At 43.5% G+C, this 18,094-nt stretch overlaps 2 protein-coding genes across 2 annotated transcripts in view; one reads left to right on the forward strand and one right to left on the reverse strand.

Annotated features, from left to right (window-relative positions):
* Window positions 1-18,094, forward strand: part of LOC144153970 (uncharacterized) — a 98,190-nt gene that overhangs the window by 4,200 nt on the left and 75,896 nt on the right. The gene's annotated exons all lie outside the window — the stretch shown is intronic.
* The window catches only part of LOC144153966 (cytochrome P450 4c3-like), a 35,656-nt gene continuing 22,881 nt past the window's right edge, over window positions 5,320-18,094 (reverse strand). Inside the window, exons 7-12 of the mRNA XM_077685767.1 lie at window positions 17,885-18,011; window positions 15,068-15,262; window positions 12,100-12,273; window positions 10,114-10,180; window positions 9,064-9,243; window positions 5,320-5,616 (exon numbers count right to left, since the gene is read on the reverse strand). Of these exons, the coding sequence (XP_077541893.1) occupies window positions 5,459-5,616; window positions 9,064-9,243; window positions 10,114-10,180; window positions 12,100-12,273; window positions 15,068-15,262; window positions 17,885-18,011 (901 nt within the window). The 3' untranslated portion in view covers window positions 5,320-5,458. The remainder of the gene's footprint in view (window positions 5,617-9,063; window positions 9,244-10,113; window positions 10,181-12,099; window positions 12,274-15,067; window positions 15,263-17,884; window positions 18,012-18,094) is intronic.

An 18,094-nucleotide genomic window follows, 5' to 3' on the forward strand; every position in this document is an offset into this window, starting at 1 on the left:
AAGGAAACTTTAGTGTCTCATTTTTTTCTTAGAGTGAAGCAAGTAATCAGACATCAATTTTCGCGTTTTGTTATGTGCGGCACGATGATGGGAGACTTCCGGCGTTTTCCGGCGTCTGTACAGCTACAACTTCAAGAGGCTGCAGATCGTAGTACACTGCCTCGGCGTTGCTCCTGTGCGTAGCGTACATGATCGGGTTTTGTCTGTCGAATGTCCATCGCGAATTTCAGGACTATTCAGGGTAGTCTTTGCTCCCCCGCTGTCACCATATCTCGTTTCTCTATTGTAGAGACGCACGAATAAGGAAATGATGTCCCGAGTGCCGTGTCCTATTCCTTGGCATTTCCGTGCAACCCAGGTACTTTCACGCTCGCAAGCAGACTGGTTAGTAACTTTGAACTATTTGCAGGAAAGCACTCGCTATTTGGTTATCAGTCACATGTCGGTGTATACCGACTATGGTTCAATGTATATGCTTCCCTATAGACCTTCACGTTGCACTTTTTTTATGCATCAGTTGTGTGGAACTCATGTACTTTAATAGCGGTTAAATATGTGGCAGTTTTGCAGGGGTATTCCGTAGGTAACCATTCTCAACGTAATATTTCTGCTGCAAAGTGCCCGGTAGTTTTGTAGGGCAACAGGAACACAATCATGTCCGTTCTTAAGTATGTCTTTCGTACATACATAGAAAATTTATAATTTGGTTCTTGTTCCCGATGAATTCCTCTACCTCGCAATTGGCGTGTTGGTGTCGAAAAGCTGCGCTGCTAGAGTGCCCGTCACTTAGGTATGTCAAGGCGTCTAATCTTTTCTAAAAAACGAAACTGTCTGTTGCTTTTGACCCCGCGAGAATTTCTTGGTGCAAAAAATTTACAGCTGTGTCACAAACGTCCGGCGAGGCCCTCAATTCTTTCATTGGGGCGGCCGATATCGCGGCTTCCTGGGAAGCTGAAGGTCATTTTTGTCGCGCTTCCGCACCTTAGTCAACCCTCCGCTGTGTGTGTTCGTTTTTTTTTTTTTTCTCTTTCGTCGTCTCTGCTCCGAAGGTGGTACGTGGCGGGGCCGCGGCAGTTCGGCTCGCTCGTGGCTGTTTCGACTTCGCGGCACACGGCGCCACTGCGGAGGGAGGAACCGGTACAGTCCAGCACGGGCCGTCTGCGCAATTTCAGGAAGGCGACGTCACAATGGGGAGAGCAGCCCCGCACTCGCAGGTTGGGCGTGGCGTCAGGGGCCCAAGCAAAAGAACCAGTAGGGATGGCGGAGGAACAAATGTGCAGGACAGCCCGACGGTGGGGCGAAGTCCACTTAAGGGGTGCGAGCGGGAGCTGGGGGGCGGTCGGTAGAACATATATCAACGTGGAAGTTGATGGGGAGAGTCCCGGGGTGACGCAGCTTTAGCTGAAGTCCGTCGGTAGGCTTGCGGCGGGACGACCAGCGCCTCGTCTACGGGATAGAGCTTGCGTCGTCGTCGCAGGCCATCAGGACGACCAGACTCTGCACCCAGGGCCCTGAAAGCTTAAGCGAGTGTACCGGCGCGACCGGCTTTTCTCCGCCAGTCCCTTTTGACTCTGAACTTACGAGTCACGCTACCCACGCCTAGCGGTAGGCTGTAGGCCTCCTCCTTTAGAGCTTTTCTTGTGTAGTGTACAGCTTGCATACTTACTATATATATATATATATATATATATATATATATATATAAGACAGAAAATAATGTTTGGCAGTCAAGAAAACCTCGGAAAGCAAAGGGGAGGGTCATAGAAACAGATGAAGAATTTGTTGAGTCAGAAAGAAAGTGGTGCAAAAATGCCCGCCGGGTGGGATCCGAACCCAGGACCTCCAGAATACCGGTCTGGTGCGATAACCACTACGCTACCGGCGGGGCTGTTTCCCCAGCACTTTCTCGGGTATTTATGTCAGGGTAATTTTTGTTTCCTGCACTAGGGGGTGGTAGCCAGCGCCACTCGGACTACTCGGGGTGAAGCGGACCTTCTTTTTAACCCCCGGGCCGTGACCCGAGTGTCTACGACATTTCGAGAGTGGTCGACCAGCGTTGAACCCTCTTAAGCTAACCTTGGCACCAAGACTGCCAGAACAGAGGCCCTCGCTAAGCATGCAGTGAATCAGAAATGGGAAATGAGGCGCTCGGTGAAAATAAGACAGAAAATAAGGTTTACTGCCTAAGCATATTATAACTTTCAATGTGAGCAGGTTGCGTGAAGCTAGTGGGTGCTTTCCCGTAATTAGCAGAGTTTAAGGTTAATGTCGCACGTTACCTGTTTAGCATCTCCGCCCACGTAGACTTGTAGATGCATGTATTGGTTTGTATCCTCTATAGGGGCTTCGATTCTTCGGCGCAGGATGCAAAGATGTACTCAGTATTTTTCCGGGAGAGAAGATAGTCCATTGTATGACCGGTCCTAATTCGTTTTCCCCACAGTGCCTTTTGTGCTGGGACAGTGACCTCCCTGATGGATTAGAATTTATTATAAGACACAAGGTACGTCAGGCCCAGTGATATCCGGGTTGTGATTAATGCCTAGGTAAGTTCTGTCTTTTCCTCCTTAATTCACGCTCTTTCCCTGTATCGGCGCTTTTGAATGTGGGTGAAATGTTCGTATATTTCCTTTATTCTGGCAATAGTGTCACCTGCTCTGCCTCTTCTCTATAGGGAGATGTCGATGATTCTAACGTGACAGTTTTCTGACATCACATGCTGACCTATTTTTAGGTTTTGTAAATTGGCCATGCGGGGTTATTCATCGTTTGCCGGACAGACTTTGCGACGGTATCAGAGCCGCTAAAAGTTCCAGAAAGCAGTTAAAAATTTTTGTAATTCAAAGCCGCTTACTGAGTATTTTATTGGGACATATTTTTAGTTCGTTTCTCTTTGTAACGTAGGTTTACCCGGGTTCTAGAGGGACTGGCACTCATCTTTTACATCCTTTTTTGTGGGCCACAATGTTATCTAACGCCGGCATTAGTATAGTTTGGAAAGGCACTTTGGTGGTGGCATAAATTGCGAGCTCGGCAGGATACCGTGTCTGCGGAGCATGTGACTACCCGCGGCGCGTAGACCGAACTTCACTGCGCAGGCGCGGCGTCTGCTAAATGACGTGTCTTTTCTTTCATTTCGGCTCTAACATCATTGTCCTCATTTCCACATTCTAGTTGCCGCTGCTCGTTAGTCCCGGTTCGGTCGAGCCCTCATATTTTGCTACCTCAGTTGTTTTCGGTTAGCATCGATGACGTACTTCCGCGGACGCTTGGTGAGCACGGCTGATATCGGACGGCTAGCAGGCACACAAAATCCGAGAAGTGAGCATTATAACGCTACCTCGTTAAAAATCTATCCTTTACTTTTGAGCCACAAGCAAATGAGGATGATAGAAAAGACACAAAAGGGATAAGGATACTCATCTGTGTCTAATAGCAGGAACTTACTAGCCACTGAGAAACCTACATTTGCCAAACTTGTTCTGTCCTGGTGTTTGCTGAGTTCATTTAGTGGATATGCCCTTGGAGGCTGCATTTTTGTTCGCCGCATTTTCCGCGTGCTTTTAAGTTTTCAAAATACATCAGCATGGCGTACTCTTAAGAGACCTTGCTTGATGCTCTAAATTTTGTAATCCTCTATAAATGCGAATACCGCGTGCAGGTGTAAGATTCTGCGGCATCTTAGAAAATGCAGAAAATGATTTAGATAGCCTCGCAACGTGTTTTGGGAGCGCTAACAAGTGTGTACAGAAGTCGGTAATGTTTGCATTGTGTGTCTTGTGTAACTCGACTGGTACTAGGCATTTAAACGTCAGTTTTTGGAACATATAATGATAAAGTAACACCTTTGTCATTTTGCACAAGGTGCTAGTGACCCCTAATATTGCTCCTTCGGCTCCTAGTGTTCTTAGAGCTGCTCCTTCGCCGAAAATTCGCCGAATGACATGAATGTATATACCATTCGACTAAAAAATGTTACTTGTGCTGAGGGCAATGTAAAATGTCCTGCTTGCATTGCATGATGACAGAGTACAGACCGACCTTTAGAGCCAAATCCTATACTAGACAACGTCATTCGCCGAACTTCCTAAGGTGGATGCATATATTGGTCAATGAGCGCAATAAGTTGAAGTGAAACGCGCGGTTGCTTACTGTGGAACTTTCGGTGTGACAGTCGTCAAGCATAAATTCTGTTCCGTAAACCGTGTCACTGGCATCGTTTTGCATTTGCATTCATGATGGCTGCTGGGCGAGGGGTGCAAATCACTGTAATGTTACCATGTGAGGAAACTTGCTATACTAACGGGATTGGGCATGTGTGATGCCTACCACACTAGAATTCACGAGCATGCATCCAAACCAATGAGAAAGGCCACAGTTCCTTTTTATCCATACTTATTTCATATGCTGTCGTTTAAAGTTCAAAAGATGACACCAATTTCTGAATGCACAACATGTAAACCTACGATTTCAATCATTCAATTATGCTCTTTTTGGACCCATTTATTACTGGCATAAGAAGGCACTTGACTCTGCGCCAGCAACTGCAAGGCGGAGCAACTGGGAGTACGGTGCAATTAATAACCACATTTATGATACGCAAACATAACCATACTACAAACCTCAAAAGTAATATGATTGCGCGCATGCAATATTCCGATGCAGCATATGCTTTCATCGCGTGTGTTACGGTTATTGAAGACCAGGAAGCAGACGCGTATGTTTCAACGACCAGCAGTTTATTGGCGACCTTCGAGTGACTAGTACAATTCCGAAAATCTTCCATATACCGGTGCTCCTGTAACCACGGCTGCTTCCTGCTCTGCAAAATGGGACCAATTTGTTGAAGGGACACAGACGCGGTTTAGAGGAGCACGGGCTTTTCCATGACATTCTCAGGGAAGCGGAATTCGGAAGTAGAATGATGCTGAGGACTCCCACCTGACATCAAGAAACCATAACTAAACCAGAACGAAACCTGAAATGACGCCTTTTATTCGAATTATCTTCCATACAAACGCACTCCGATACGATGAAGCGCAACGAAGGGACGTTGCCATTAAAATACATGCTGTCATTACGTCACAAAATGCACCTTTATTTCGACTTTTCCACTTTCACCTGATTGTGAAAAAGGAACCCGCATAGGTTCCCAAACGTCTTCATAATTTTTTTGACAAGGTCAGTGACCGCATTACTATTTCTTCATGGAATGCCAGACCAGACGAGTATTCGTTAAACCCTTAACTACTCCCGCTTACCTGCACTGCGGCGGCTGCTCGCGTCTTTACTTCTGCATCGTCTTCTCGCCAACCAGGTCGCATTATGTAACAACAAGCAAGTCGAAAGACTTTATTTGCCTGAAAAAATAGGAATTTCTCTTAACGAGAGCTTACAACAAGTTGAGCATTATTCCAGTCCTGAAATTGCAAACAATGCGTAGCATGTGTTTGGGCGATCATCTGGGCGTGAACCTGATATTGAGGCCCCTGCGAGGTCTCAGCACAATCTCGGCCACCAGCTCGACTTGGTCCCGCTGGTCGAGCGACTTGACCTTGAAACGCCGCAGTATGTTGGCGAGCACAATCTTCTCTTCAGCGAGGGCGAATTTCTGGCCTATCATGGGGCAAAAAAAAAAACAGCACAAAAGCACTAAATTACTCAAGGTTATACCGACGCCACTGTAACAAAAAATAAGGGCATAAGTTTTACTGGCAGTGTGTTGGGAAATAAATATAGAAATTTGTTTTTGGTTATTCAGGAAAAAGGCTTTAAATATACTTGCGTGTTTAACGCACATCGAGAAACAAGTGAAAACCTGCAATGTACCCAATTACAGATTCCATGCACTAAGGATTGGTTAGAATAAAAACTAAAAAAGTTTTTTGCTGTTTGTATGCGTCGCCTAAAACAGAAGAAACTACTTCGATAGCTTCCCTGTAAGGAATTGCCGAAAACAAAAACATTTTGCCTCATTTTATTCCCCGATGCGGGGAATTCGCAATAATGAACTTTAAGTTCATTATAGGAAGTATATACAGTGAACTTCGGTTAAGACGAACTCGAAGGAACGATGATAATTACTTCGTCCCATAAGAAGTTCGTCTTATTAGAAACAGCCTCAAAAAAGAATCGGCAACACGCCCACGTGCATGAAAATACCTTGCTTAAAGACGGTGAATGAAGTAGACTTGCAATAATAAAAAAATAATCATTTATTTGAGTGCGCGACATGATAAAAGACTGTTTTCAAGTGCTCTTGCCTGGTTTTATCTAGTCCAAGCAGCGACGAAGGGCGTACCCACCCTCCTTCAAGCGACAACACAGCAAAGACAAAGAGAGAGGCCCTCTTTTTCTCGGCGTTGATGCGGTGGGACTAGGGATGCGAACCGACGAAAACTCACATTCTCCCGCTGTGAAACGGCATTGGTCAGTAGAGCTACTTCATTAGCGAATTGAAAGTCTACGTCGTAACTTTTTTGTTTTTTTTTACTTTTTTCATCTTCGAAGTTTTGCGCCTCTCTCCTACAGAGGAGATCGGCCACAAAACTCGCTCTCGCTCTTTTTTTTTGCTTTGCCGCTACCTCCGCGGGTTGAAGGTTGGGAGAAGTAATAGCTTTATTCGCCTGTCTTTTTTTTTTTCTCGCTTCCTCCCTTCCTCAGCGGCACGATTTCGTTTCGCGTTGTGGTTTTCTTTTACTATTCTTTCCCTCCAGTGGTGTCATTATCCCGTCGCACCCCGCCAAGACTGCCATGTTAGCTACCCAGAATCGCCATCAGTGGTGTTGACTGAGGAGTACGTGCTATATAGACTGTTCGTATAAAGCGGAATTTTTTGCATTGGATCTAAGAAAAACCAAACAAACATTCCCACGTTGTTCGGCATCAGCGCGAGTACGCCTCAAACGAGTTCATCTTAACGGGAGTGTATGTTTTATATATATATATATATATATATATATATATATTGTAAGGCCCTTGAGCAACGGGTGAACCGAGACGTTTATTCGGCGATCCAGTCGGTTCCGAACACCGTACCGAGAGCGATGATGATGATGCACGAGCGAAGAGGATTGGGTAATGTTAATGAGAATGATAATGTTACTGCGAGGAGGCAATGCAGGAGATTGCCCAGATTGTATGAACAGTCCCTGGGAGTGTCGAGGCTGTGCCGACGCGACATACGCGCTCACAAAATATATATATATATATATATATATATATATATATATATATATATATATATATATATATACAGTAGACTCGTAGACTCTCGATAAACGGAACTTCAAGGGACCGGAAAAATTCCGTTTAACAGGAGTTCCGTTTCCTGAGACAGATGTTCTAAGGTGCAAATTTATGTGCGTACACACTTCTAATGGCATTTCATGGAACTCTAACCACTATAAAGTGACTGTAGCTGATAGTTTTCAGAAAGCAAGAAAACTAGAAGAAGCGTAGGCACAGCATTCACAAAGTTGATTTGGCAACAATGAGTCGCTGTGCACTACAAAATGCGTCAATTATTTTAGTTTTAGTCCTTGCAACTGCATCTTCACGGAGGCTAGAGGCCTCAACTTCGCGAGTGCTTACGAGCCACCGAATTTGGAAGACGGCAACGTGGTAATGGAGGACGAATAGCGCAACGATGGCATGAACGAGGTGACAGGAGGTGAGCCCTGTAGCCTCGGCGTCTAGAATCGAGACCGAACGACTGGAACAAGAACTGCGATGTTGCATTCGTTGCGCTAACAAGGCTAACCACTTACGAGACGAGGCTTACGAGACCAACAAAGCTAAAAAAGCATGGAAGAAGAAAAAAAACAAGAACGAAACAGCCGGAACCGTAAAAACCTGATTCTCATGCCAGTGGATTTCACAAGAAGTTCCATTTCTGGTTCCGTTTACACGGGGATGCGGAAATTTTAGTTCCGATTACCGAGAGTTTTTTTACGTTATCTGAATTCAAAACCAACCAAATTCCAGGCAACTGTTCCGTTTAAGCGGCAATTCCTTTTAAGCGATTTCCGTTTATCGAGCTTCTACTGTATAATATATATATATATATATATATATATATATATATATATATATATATATATATATATATATATATATATATATATATATATATATATTGATGTGTGTGTGTGTGAGGCGGGTGCGTGGGTGCAAACGCTCCTACTGCCAGTTCTGAAATATGTCGCGTAAGACGTCTAAATAAGGATGCGCAGAGCTACAAGTTATTAATTTCGATATTTTGACTTGATCACTGTTCCCTATTATAAATATTTGCGTCTGAAATCAAGAAACAATAAGTATATTGTTTAATCTTAGGCAGCTACCTATTGGAGCGTTGCATTCTCTATTGCTCAAAAATATTTACACTTTCATTACCGATGCAGGGAAAAGAACGTAAGTTCATGGTCAACAGTCATTGCACTTGGCTAATACTCATGATGGGGCGGGTATGCGTGGATTAACATAGAATGATTCGCACGTATATGTTGGTTCACCCGTTCAATCGACATTTTCTCTGTCAATGTCAACTTGCATGCCTAGCTGCACCTCAATTTACCAGAAGTTTGAAGGAAAAAATGCGTTAAAAGCATTCTACAGGTATTTCATTAGCTAAAGAAGTAGCAAGGCGATACTCATGCGTCACAACAAACCAGAAATCGTTGTACATTTACTACCGAAGCAATAAAGCGGGAAGATGCGTTACATTTGGTTTTCTTGTGTATACAGATAAATTTAAATGATGATTTGTATGGTGTTTCCAATCGCAACATTGGCGTGATGATAAGCAGGTTTCTACAGTTGGCCTAGTTCTAGCAGCCCTATCGGTACGAGCTGAAGTGAAGTATCTGTTATTCTCCTTCCGAAGCAACAAGACCTGGCATTGCTGGCAAAAACTAGCCGAATGCACAACTTGTGCTTACAGCATTTATGCGGCTGTTGAGAGGGACAGAACAGCCGCAAATTCGGGCCTACCATTGGGCGCATCCGCTGAAATATTGTGTGAAGTGTTGGGAAAATAGGAAACCTGGAGTCCCGACTTACCGATGCAGTTTCGAGGTCCGGCCGAGAAAGGCACGTACGCATAGGGGTGTCGTCCATTTGCGTTCTCTGGTAGGAATCTTTCGGGACGAAACTCTTCAGGCTTCGGAAATGTCTTCGGGTCACGATGGAGAAAGTATGGGGTAATCTGGATGACCGACCCCTGCGGTAGTGTGACTCCACCTTCGTATGGTCAGCGAGCGGTTTCAGCAACTTCGAGATCAAATCGCAGCAAGCCATCTTAAGCATACACGTTTAGATCACTCCTGAATAACTTTGTGAATCGCATGACAAGACGGTCATTGTATTACAACCACCCAATTCATTAGCAGTTTTTGGTCATATTTGTACTCTCACACACACGGCTTGCTTTCTCTTACATTTTGTATGTTCTGATTCCTTTATTTAAAATCTACTGGAGAAAAATGAGATATCACGGAAATTTTGCCATTGTTTTAGCCATTTCGGAATAGGCACTGATTTCCCTGCACGTCTCATTGGCGCACTGCAAGTGCAACCTTTGATGATTACTTTCTTCTGAAAGGACTGGAGAAACAAACAGCAAAAAAAGCTGCACACTCTAACGTTCTGCACCTTTAGCCGTTGTTCCTCGCTATTTTTTACGGTGGGTGCCTCCACAAACCCGACTATTTTGTACTAGTGACGTAACTCTTTGTACTTTGTAATCCTCATTTCCAAATTCACCACTATCGAATGCCTCAGTACTTTTGTCAAGTGAACTAGTATTTTTTTGTTAGTGATATGACAAACGTTGTATCAGCTTCAGGAGAAAACACTTGTGGCTGACTATGATCACTGAAGTTTTCTACGTAACAGCGTTTTCACTGACATTGATTGTACTTAGTCACATCGAAAATCTTGTATTGCTCGTTCGTGTCAATGCGGAATTTCAAAGGTGGCTCAGCCATACAAATAATTAGCTTTCCACTGGCAGATGGCATTTCAAAGAACAATGTTGTGCTTTTAGGGAGTTTAACGCTTTGACCTAGTTCACTGGTGCTATCAGCCAAAAAACTTGTTTTCTCTACTTACCGATAGTAAATGGCTCTGCGCACGACCTAGCTATAACAGGTACAGAAGGATATATTCGCTGACTTTCCTGAAAAATAAGAACACAGCACAAGTTATGAAAAATGAATATAGCGACAGAATATTGGGCAGGCAGCCAAAATTTATTATTTTTTGAAAATTATGTCTCGGCCTATACTGTATAAAACAACTACTCGCAGAAAAAAAATCGCAACACGCTGGTTGATGTGCGTTTTTTTATTACGGTTTAAAGAATAGAAGAGGTTATCGAGTAGAACCACACCTTTTGCATTGTCAAAAGCAGCCAATGTCAGCAAATTAGAGCAAACACCACGTTTAAGGGGCCCAATATGGAGTAACCAAAGTAACTATTGATTCAAAATACCGGTCGGTTCAAGTTTCGTTTATTTTAAATCCCGCACCCAAGCTTGCAAAGTAAATTTCGCCTGATTACATCTTTTGTGCTGTTTATTCGTATATCCAAGCTTTAAACCAACTCTTGCTAAGCCCTGATAGGACCGAGTGAATCAGAAAATGTCATCCACAAATACTGAGATACTCAAAAAGTTCCCATTTTGTTGTAAGTTTTTTTTTTATCAATTTAGTTTCGGAAACGCATCTCGCCGACAGGCTTTGAGCATTTAGGAAAGAATTGTGTCGCCTTGTTTCACTCCTGTCTTCATAAGAAACTTGTTCTTCGAGGAAAATATTAGGGTGGAGGGAAATCTAGGACAGTTAAATAGTTGTAGAAGTGGGAAGCCATCTATGAAGAAGAGCATGCGAGAAAGGAGAGAAAGAGCACCATAGCGTATGAGTGCCATGCGGGGTATAAAGTGGTTACAGGAAAAGAGATGAAACGTGTTTCAGGAAGGATCAGAGGTGGCGAAGAGCAGGAAGATAAGAGAAATATGATTGAATTAGTGTAAGAGCAGGAGAGAGGAGGGTCATTGGTGAGGTGAACTGGACACGAAATAATTGGGGAGCACGAGAGGTGTCAGGACACAATAGGGGTCGATCAAATACGTGGAAGGGGTGCAAATCCGCGGGATTTCTTTAAAGCGCTGCAGTATCTTCCAGAGTGTTGGCATTCTCATGAAAAATGTTGTATTTGCTGTTCCTGGTAATGGTCCACGATTTGATAGTGAAGATTTTGAGGAAGAATACTTCCTTCCTTTTTTATTATAAAATAGCTTCTTAACCTAAGAAAATGGGCAAATAGGTGACAACGTCACCCCTCGGGGGATTAGGATTGTCTTAGTAAGTAGAACACGCAACACTTCTTACTTCGTACATGATACTTTTATCTCCGTCGAACTCGAGTGCCCTCCGATCAAGGCTTTCGTGTTCCCGTTCGGAATCGAGCAATACAGCTTGCACGAATTCATCTCCTATTCCTACCACACCATTTGGAATATAAATTAGCTCCAATACTGTTCAAACAATAAGTGCGCCTCCATCAGTGCAAACACCTGTTCTTCTCAAGTACGAAACTCCTTGCCTTCTCACTACGTCGTGCATACACCAAGGCGTCATCATAATCACAATCGTAATCATCAGGGTTACCCCCTGCGCACTACCCTTTCTGCGTGTCCATGTGTGCGAATACACCTACATCCATTCTCTATATTTTATTTCTGTGCACCTGTTGCTATTGGATTCTTGAAACGGTAAACCATGAGTTCGTTTCCGTGTCTAGTCCTTCCAGCGCCCTTCTTTTGCACCTCTATCGTAGAAACACGCAGTTTCTGCCGCCTGTGGCTTTAATACCACCAGCATGCCGCTATCATATGACAGACGGGAAAGAGTCTGGCGAAATGTAAGAAACTTCAATATTCTTCTGTGCTTGCACAATACCTTAATATATTTTTTTTTAATCTTTGTTACTCGTGAAACCTTTCCAGCAAAACGTTCCTTTATTCAGGTTTGACTTTCGTAGTGAACAAAGAAAACTACGTATTCCTAGTTCGCGCTTAGTTGGTGCTTGTTTACCTTAATTCCGCACTCCAAGTACTTCATCTTCTTCAAGTCATCGGTTGTTACGTAGCGATCCTTGTCGTCACCGAAGACGGAGTCTAGCTCATTGTGAATGAGCTGCTGCTCCCTTGGATGGTGGCCGATAAGGAAGAGCGCCCACGTGATCCCACTGGCTGTGGTGTCATGACCCTTGAAAAAACCGACAAACTTGTCCTGTGTTTCTTGGGATAGGTTGGTTATCACGGGGATTGATTCTAAAGCCGCAGCGTGCAAAAATACTGGCTAGTATGTTCGACGAGCTGAAAACAGCCAGATCAATCGTTGTACCTTTATTCCTAGCACATAAGCTTAAACAACAATTAAAAACGAACAGGTGCTGACACCTTCTACTCCTCAATTCCGCGCTCAATAGGCAAAAGTGTCGAAATAATCCCTAGAACTCCGCATCTCAATAAAAAAACCCGAAAAAATATTCACTGTACTTCGTTTAATTGTACCGAATATTGTGGAATTCAGGAGCGACTCAAAATAATTATTAATGTGCGGGATTAAATTATTCTCCAAGCAGGTATTGTCAGTTAGAAAACGCCGCATGGAAAGCTGACGCCTTCGATGTAGAATCATCGCAGACGCAAGAAATGAAAACGCGGCGGTGTGCAGTGTGGTTTCAGGAACATCGTGAACTTAATTACCAAATTAACAGCGTGTACATGTCTAATAAAACATTTACGAATACAAAAACAGAAAAAAGTATTTTTCGGAACAGTAACCATTTGCTTGCTTACCCCAAGGGAACAATTTGATGGGTATTTCAATTTGAGTGTATAAAATATAAATTTTCTTATACTAAAAGTTCTACGCGCAAGTAAGCATTCTTTGTTCGCACTGATGTGTCATAATCTGTTAGTTCGGTTGCACCGTAAATTCAAGTTTTTTTTGCATGCTTATGGGGAGCTCTTTCATGACGGAATGTTTCTGACAAGCAATATGCGCGATTGACTGAATCGTACGAGCGCGCGAAGATTTCTGACAGGGACAAAAGGTTTTACATGGGGTCTAACTTGGAAAAAACTGCGTACCAAACCATGCCTCACTTGGGGTCTCTTTCATTAAGATCGAGGCGACCGAGGCAGAAAGCTTTTCACGGCAATACGTAAAATTGTTCATGATATTCAATTTCAATAAAGATTCGCGTGCCCTGTTTACAAACAAATTTTAGTCATGTGTTTATTTCCAAACAGCCATGGCTCAGCTCCCATTTTAAAAATGTGGGCTGGCACTTTCATGAGCAGCTCGCGTTCAGGAAGCGAAAAGCGAGGGTTTCATCATTGCTTAGAACTTAAACTCAAACCATTCAGTTAAATAGAAATTTCCTTAGCAGGAGCGCTGCTTACAGCTGTTGAGTCAGAAATGTATCAGGGAGCTTTTGCTTTATATAACCTTATACTTCCAGGTACTCACGTCTTGCTGTATTATTAAGGATAAGGTTAGCAATGGCGCTACAATTTGTTCGAATGCAAAGAAAAACGGCAAGACATATTGACCGATCTGCATAACGTGAGAACGGATTATGTTTGCTTTATATGCGTGTTATATTTACGGTATTTTGTGGACTGCAGGTATGCACTGCGTAAACCCTATAGGAGCAATGCTTTCGGAGGTTTGTCCTGTGGAATTTAACATGCCGTTTGGGACATATTGGTCGGAGTGAGGGCTCCACAAACCTCCGGCATGCTGCTTAAAAGAGCCATGAAGGCAAAATACAATTGAGTTTGTTTTATTCGAAATATTTTGTGTATTATAGCGTCCCCAGCGCTTGCGTGGCAGCAAATGATGCCGTATTCACTGAGAAATTAATCAATTTAGGTTAAAATTTTGATTCTCCCGCCAAATCGTTTGTTTTGGTGACGTGTACAATGAAGTCATAACGGCGCGTATACAAATGAAGTTCCACTGCGCCGTTCGACTCTGCAGCCTTGCTCGCCGTCAAACCTCCCAGATGGCGCTAGCATACTCAGCACTCCGCCGTGGCTTTGTTTTTTACCTTATTTACACCTGGCTTGTTTTTGGTAGGTTACAAAGTAATCGCATCGTGAAACATGGGGTATGCTTGACAAAGAGAGTCACGTAATGCAACGTCGCTTACGCCAATCGGCCAGCGTCGTATAAGACAACTCCAAAGCGTCGGACTGCTGTGCAGCTAAAACAAGCAGTACCAAAAGCAGTGCGCATCGGTACTTCTATGTTTACGTGTATTTTCTTAACTTTTGTTGTTTACTGCACCGTTCTTATCGCTGTAAAATGGACATCCGTTGCATTTAGGCGCAAATAGCTCGTTCGGCAAGCTTTTAAGCTCTGCCTAAATTGCGTTTGCTTTTGCCGGCTTCAGCCAATCGCACAGCTGGGCTTATATGACATCATAGGTTCTGTTGCGGGAAATGAGCTAGTAGGTCACATGGCCATTCCCTTTTCCCCTAATTACACAGCTTATTTGAGTGACGTTTACGTTAAAAGTGGTGTCAGTATGACTCTAACGAGGCAATCTTTCGAATGAACCCAACTTGTGTCTTGTCTTCATGGCTCCTTTAATCTACTCAGCACTGCTGTCTGCGAGGCCGAGAAGGTGATAGGCTGCAGTACTCTTCTAGTTAGCACAGTGTGAAAGGTGATTTATAGTGTATGCGTGTCATATCAAGATGCCCTGATGACACTGCGCTACGGTACTAAAATGGGACAAATATATGGAGACACATCTGGTGTAAGTAATGTAAAACCGTACTCTTTGAAATAGGCATAGTTATACGCATATTTACTGATACTTAAGATCAGAGTTTTCTCCTTAAAGCACTTTTTGAAACTAAAAAGAAATGAGATGTTCGGAGTTGAATCCTTGCCAATGTTGCAGATATGCATGTGACTCGACGGTCACTGTAACGTGACTGCTTAGAGTGTCGTAGTTCCACGTGCAAGGCCAGCAGCATACCGCAAACATGAACGTGTCCACCTCTTCCCGGATGCCGTCCTCAGAGATGTTTCCTTTGAAATGTTCGAGGAGAAGGAGATCCATGAAAGGACGCGACGTTTTTCGGCCTGCGTTGGTGGAGGACGCCTCTTCTTGGAGTGTGATCAGGCCGCTGTCTATTTCCTTGCGCAGCGCCTCTTTGCGCTCGGCGATGACCTGCGTACCAAAACACATAAAGAAAATTGTCAGTGATTGCAATTGTGAGGCCAGGTGCCATGAATGCACTCTTATTGCTATTTAAGCCTAAAAATTCCCCCGCATTTCCCCGAGGGGGAGAATGTGAAAGTGCGAATGCACGGTTGTCGGCCCGCTTGCGGCGCTTGCGCTCGGCCCCCGCAGCCCACCGCCTCGCCGCCTTCTCTTCCATCTCTTCCATCGGGTTTGTAGTATCACGTGTACACCACGCAGTTATCAAGCCGCTATAACGCCGCTGAGTCGCCAACGCACGCCGCTGACGACGTAGTTTGAATGCGTTAAAGATATAAGGCGCGTCAACACTGATATCACCGTCGCGTCCGTGGCTTGATCGGTAGAGCGTCGCGCTGCGGCCGGAACGTCCGCGGATCGAAACCTGGCGCCGGATGCTGTTTCTTTATAGAGGAGCACTGCGGACGCCGACGCCGCCGCCGGCGGTGGATGGTTTGGGGTCGCTTATAAAGTGTATTCGCACTTAAAAACGCGAGCCGAAGAGAGAAAGCTGCCGGAAGCTGCGACATCTACGCATTTCGACGTCTCCGCCATTTTTATCAAGAACGCAAGAGACTATCAAACCCCGAATGACGTACAACGCGCGACTGCACCTCGCGTAGGGCGCCTTTCTCGTGTTCCCAGAGCAGTGTACTCGATCTTTTACTTTTCTTCACCTATAATTATGATATTAAGTGTTGGGTATCCCCCCGTGTATGTCTCTTTCCATACCATATTTTAATGTATCGCACAATTTCTTAGAATACCGATTGTGAATGCTTACAAACTGATATGAACGCAATTAACTCATGCTTTCCCAAATGGCCAGGGTCTCTGTATACCTCTAAAACTAAATACATGACTAAACCTCAATCTAACCCCCCCCCCCCCCACCCATCACCCAGTCATGTTTCTTGGCGGTGGCTCTGTCAACGGCCGCCAGTTGCTCAAGCAATCTTCTCTGACGTCATAGAGAAATCGCCGGAAGAATCGCAAGCGAGTCACCACTGATGAATTTTCCCCCTAATATCTCCATTATTTCTTCATGTTTTGCGGTAAAACTGGAATCATTGTTACAGGACATAGCAGTGTTTTTATAGAACGAAAACTTGTATTTCGCCTTTATAGGCCCTTTTAATGCATCGTCATTCAGGCTTTCACAGTCAAGTATTCTTAGTGGTGACACCAATGAGCCTGGGAATGTTTATTTCCGTCTCATCCACAAAAGATCAAGAATACATACATAAATAAAGTTGGAATTATATGCCACGTTATATTAAATACTTAACATTGGAGCTTACCGTAAAACTGGCAGTAAAACGGGCGCTACGCCAATTGAATTCGTATTTATTTTATGTATTATAAATTCGTAATGAATTATGTATTATAATTATGCATTATAAATTCGTATCTATATTAAATTCTTATTATGAATTCGGAAATTATTTTATCTGTTGTACATAAAAGAATAGATAGAGTAATAATTACGGCAGAAATTACAAACCGTCGGCAACCGCAAAATACGAATTCAATTGGCGGAGCGCCCGTTTTACTGCCTGTTTTACGGTAACCTCTAATGTTAAGTATTTAGTATAACCTGGCATGTAATTCCAACTTTTTAGCCAAGAATTTGGGTAGACACACAGACCGCCACCGCACGGGTCGATGGGCTCTCGTAAGCCTAACTTCGGGACGGTATTTTTCTTGTTTAATCAGAAATAGGCATAGCGAACCTTTAAAATCAACGTGTCATTTACTCCCAGGCTGCCGAAATTTCTCCTAACACCCCTTTTTTATTATATGGTATTTTGATCCTGATACCTTCCACTATACGGCCTTTATTTTCCAGTTGCTTATCTTGATTCCCGCCTCATTTCTCTTCACACAATTTGTAAAATAAATTGGTAGACTGGATGGCTTTTCAGCACAAAGGGGGCTTTCCAACGAAGTTTCTCACAAGCAACTTGTCGAGGATAAAATCCCAAAACACAATAAACTCACCCGCACATTGTAACGGCTTTATATCATTTTTGCCACGTAGTTCCAGGTAAAAAAGTGCGACAAGTAAGACATTTCCAAAGAACACCCACAAAACATCAAGAATACATAAATAAATACACTCACTGACGCAGTGTACATAATTGCTGAAGGTGCACTGCTAGAAAGTTCGATTGGGAAAGAGGATAAACCTTTTGACCAATAAGATACTTCCACAAGGTTGGCAGTCTGTGGCATAGCATATGTTTACTCTATTACGAGTTCTTCAATGTGGAATTTGCCAGAAATCAGTTATGCGTGTGTCATGACAAATATTTTGACGCTCAAAAAGAGCTATACTAAAAAAATAGGTTCAACATTGTATAGTAGCGTCAAACTATAAAAAAATAGACGTTGAAGTTTTAATACCGTTTTAACTGAGTGAAAAGTTGTTCTTTGTTAGGTTATTAGAATTTTTTTCCTCGGATTAGGAAAAGGTGAAATATGTTTGTAGTTGATTCTATGCAAACCTTAAAAAATTCTACAAACACATTGTACTAAATTGTACATTATCAAGAAGTGGGGCAACATTATCAAAAAATGGGGCATTCAAACCTTTCGTGTGAAGGAGTGCACGGTATCGAGGCACTTGGCGTATTCTCGGCCAACCGAAGAGAGCTTGAATATGAAATTTACGTGCAGCAGAGGCCTGAAGACTCGTTCCAGGAATAGCTCGCCCAACCTGGAAACACGCAGAAAGCCTTTCAGAATCCCAGTATTTGTTTTCAAGACGGTTTGTCGCGTGAATAACTTGTGCTGATATCT

This window comes from Haemaphysalis longicornis, unplaced genomic scaffold (genome assembly GCF_048455015.1).
Source record: "Haemaphysalis longicornis isolate Haplotype H1 unplaced genomic scaffold, Haemaphysalis longicornis Haplotype H1 scaffold_9, whole genome shotgun sequence".
NCBI lineage: Eukaryota > Metazoa > Arthropoda > Arachnida > Ixodida > Ixodidae > Haemaphysalis > Haemaphysalis longicornis.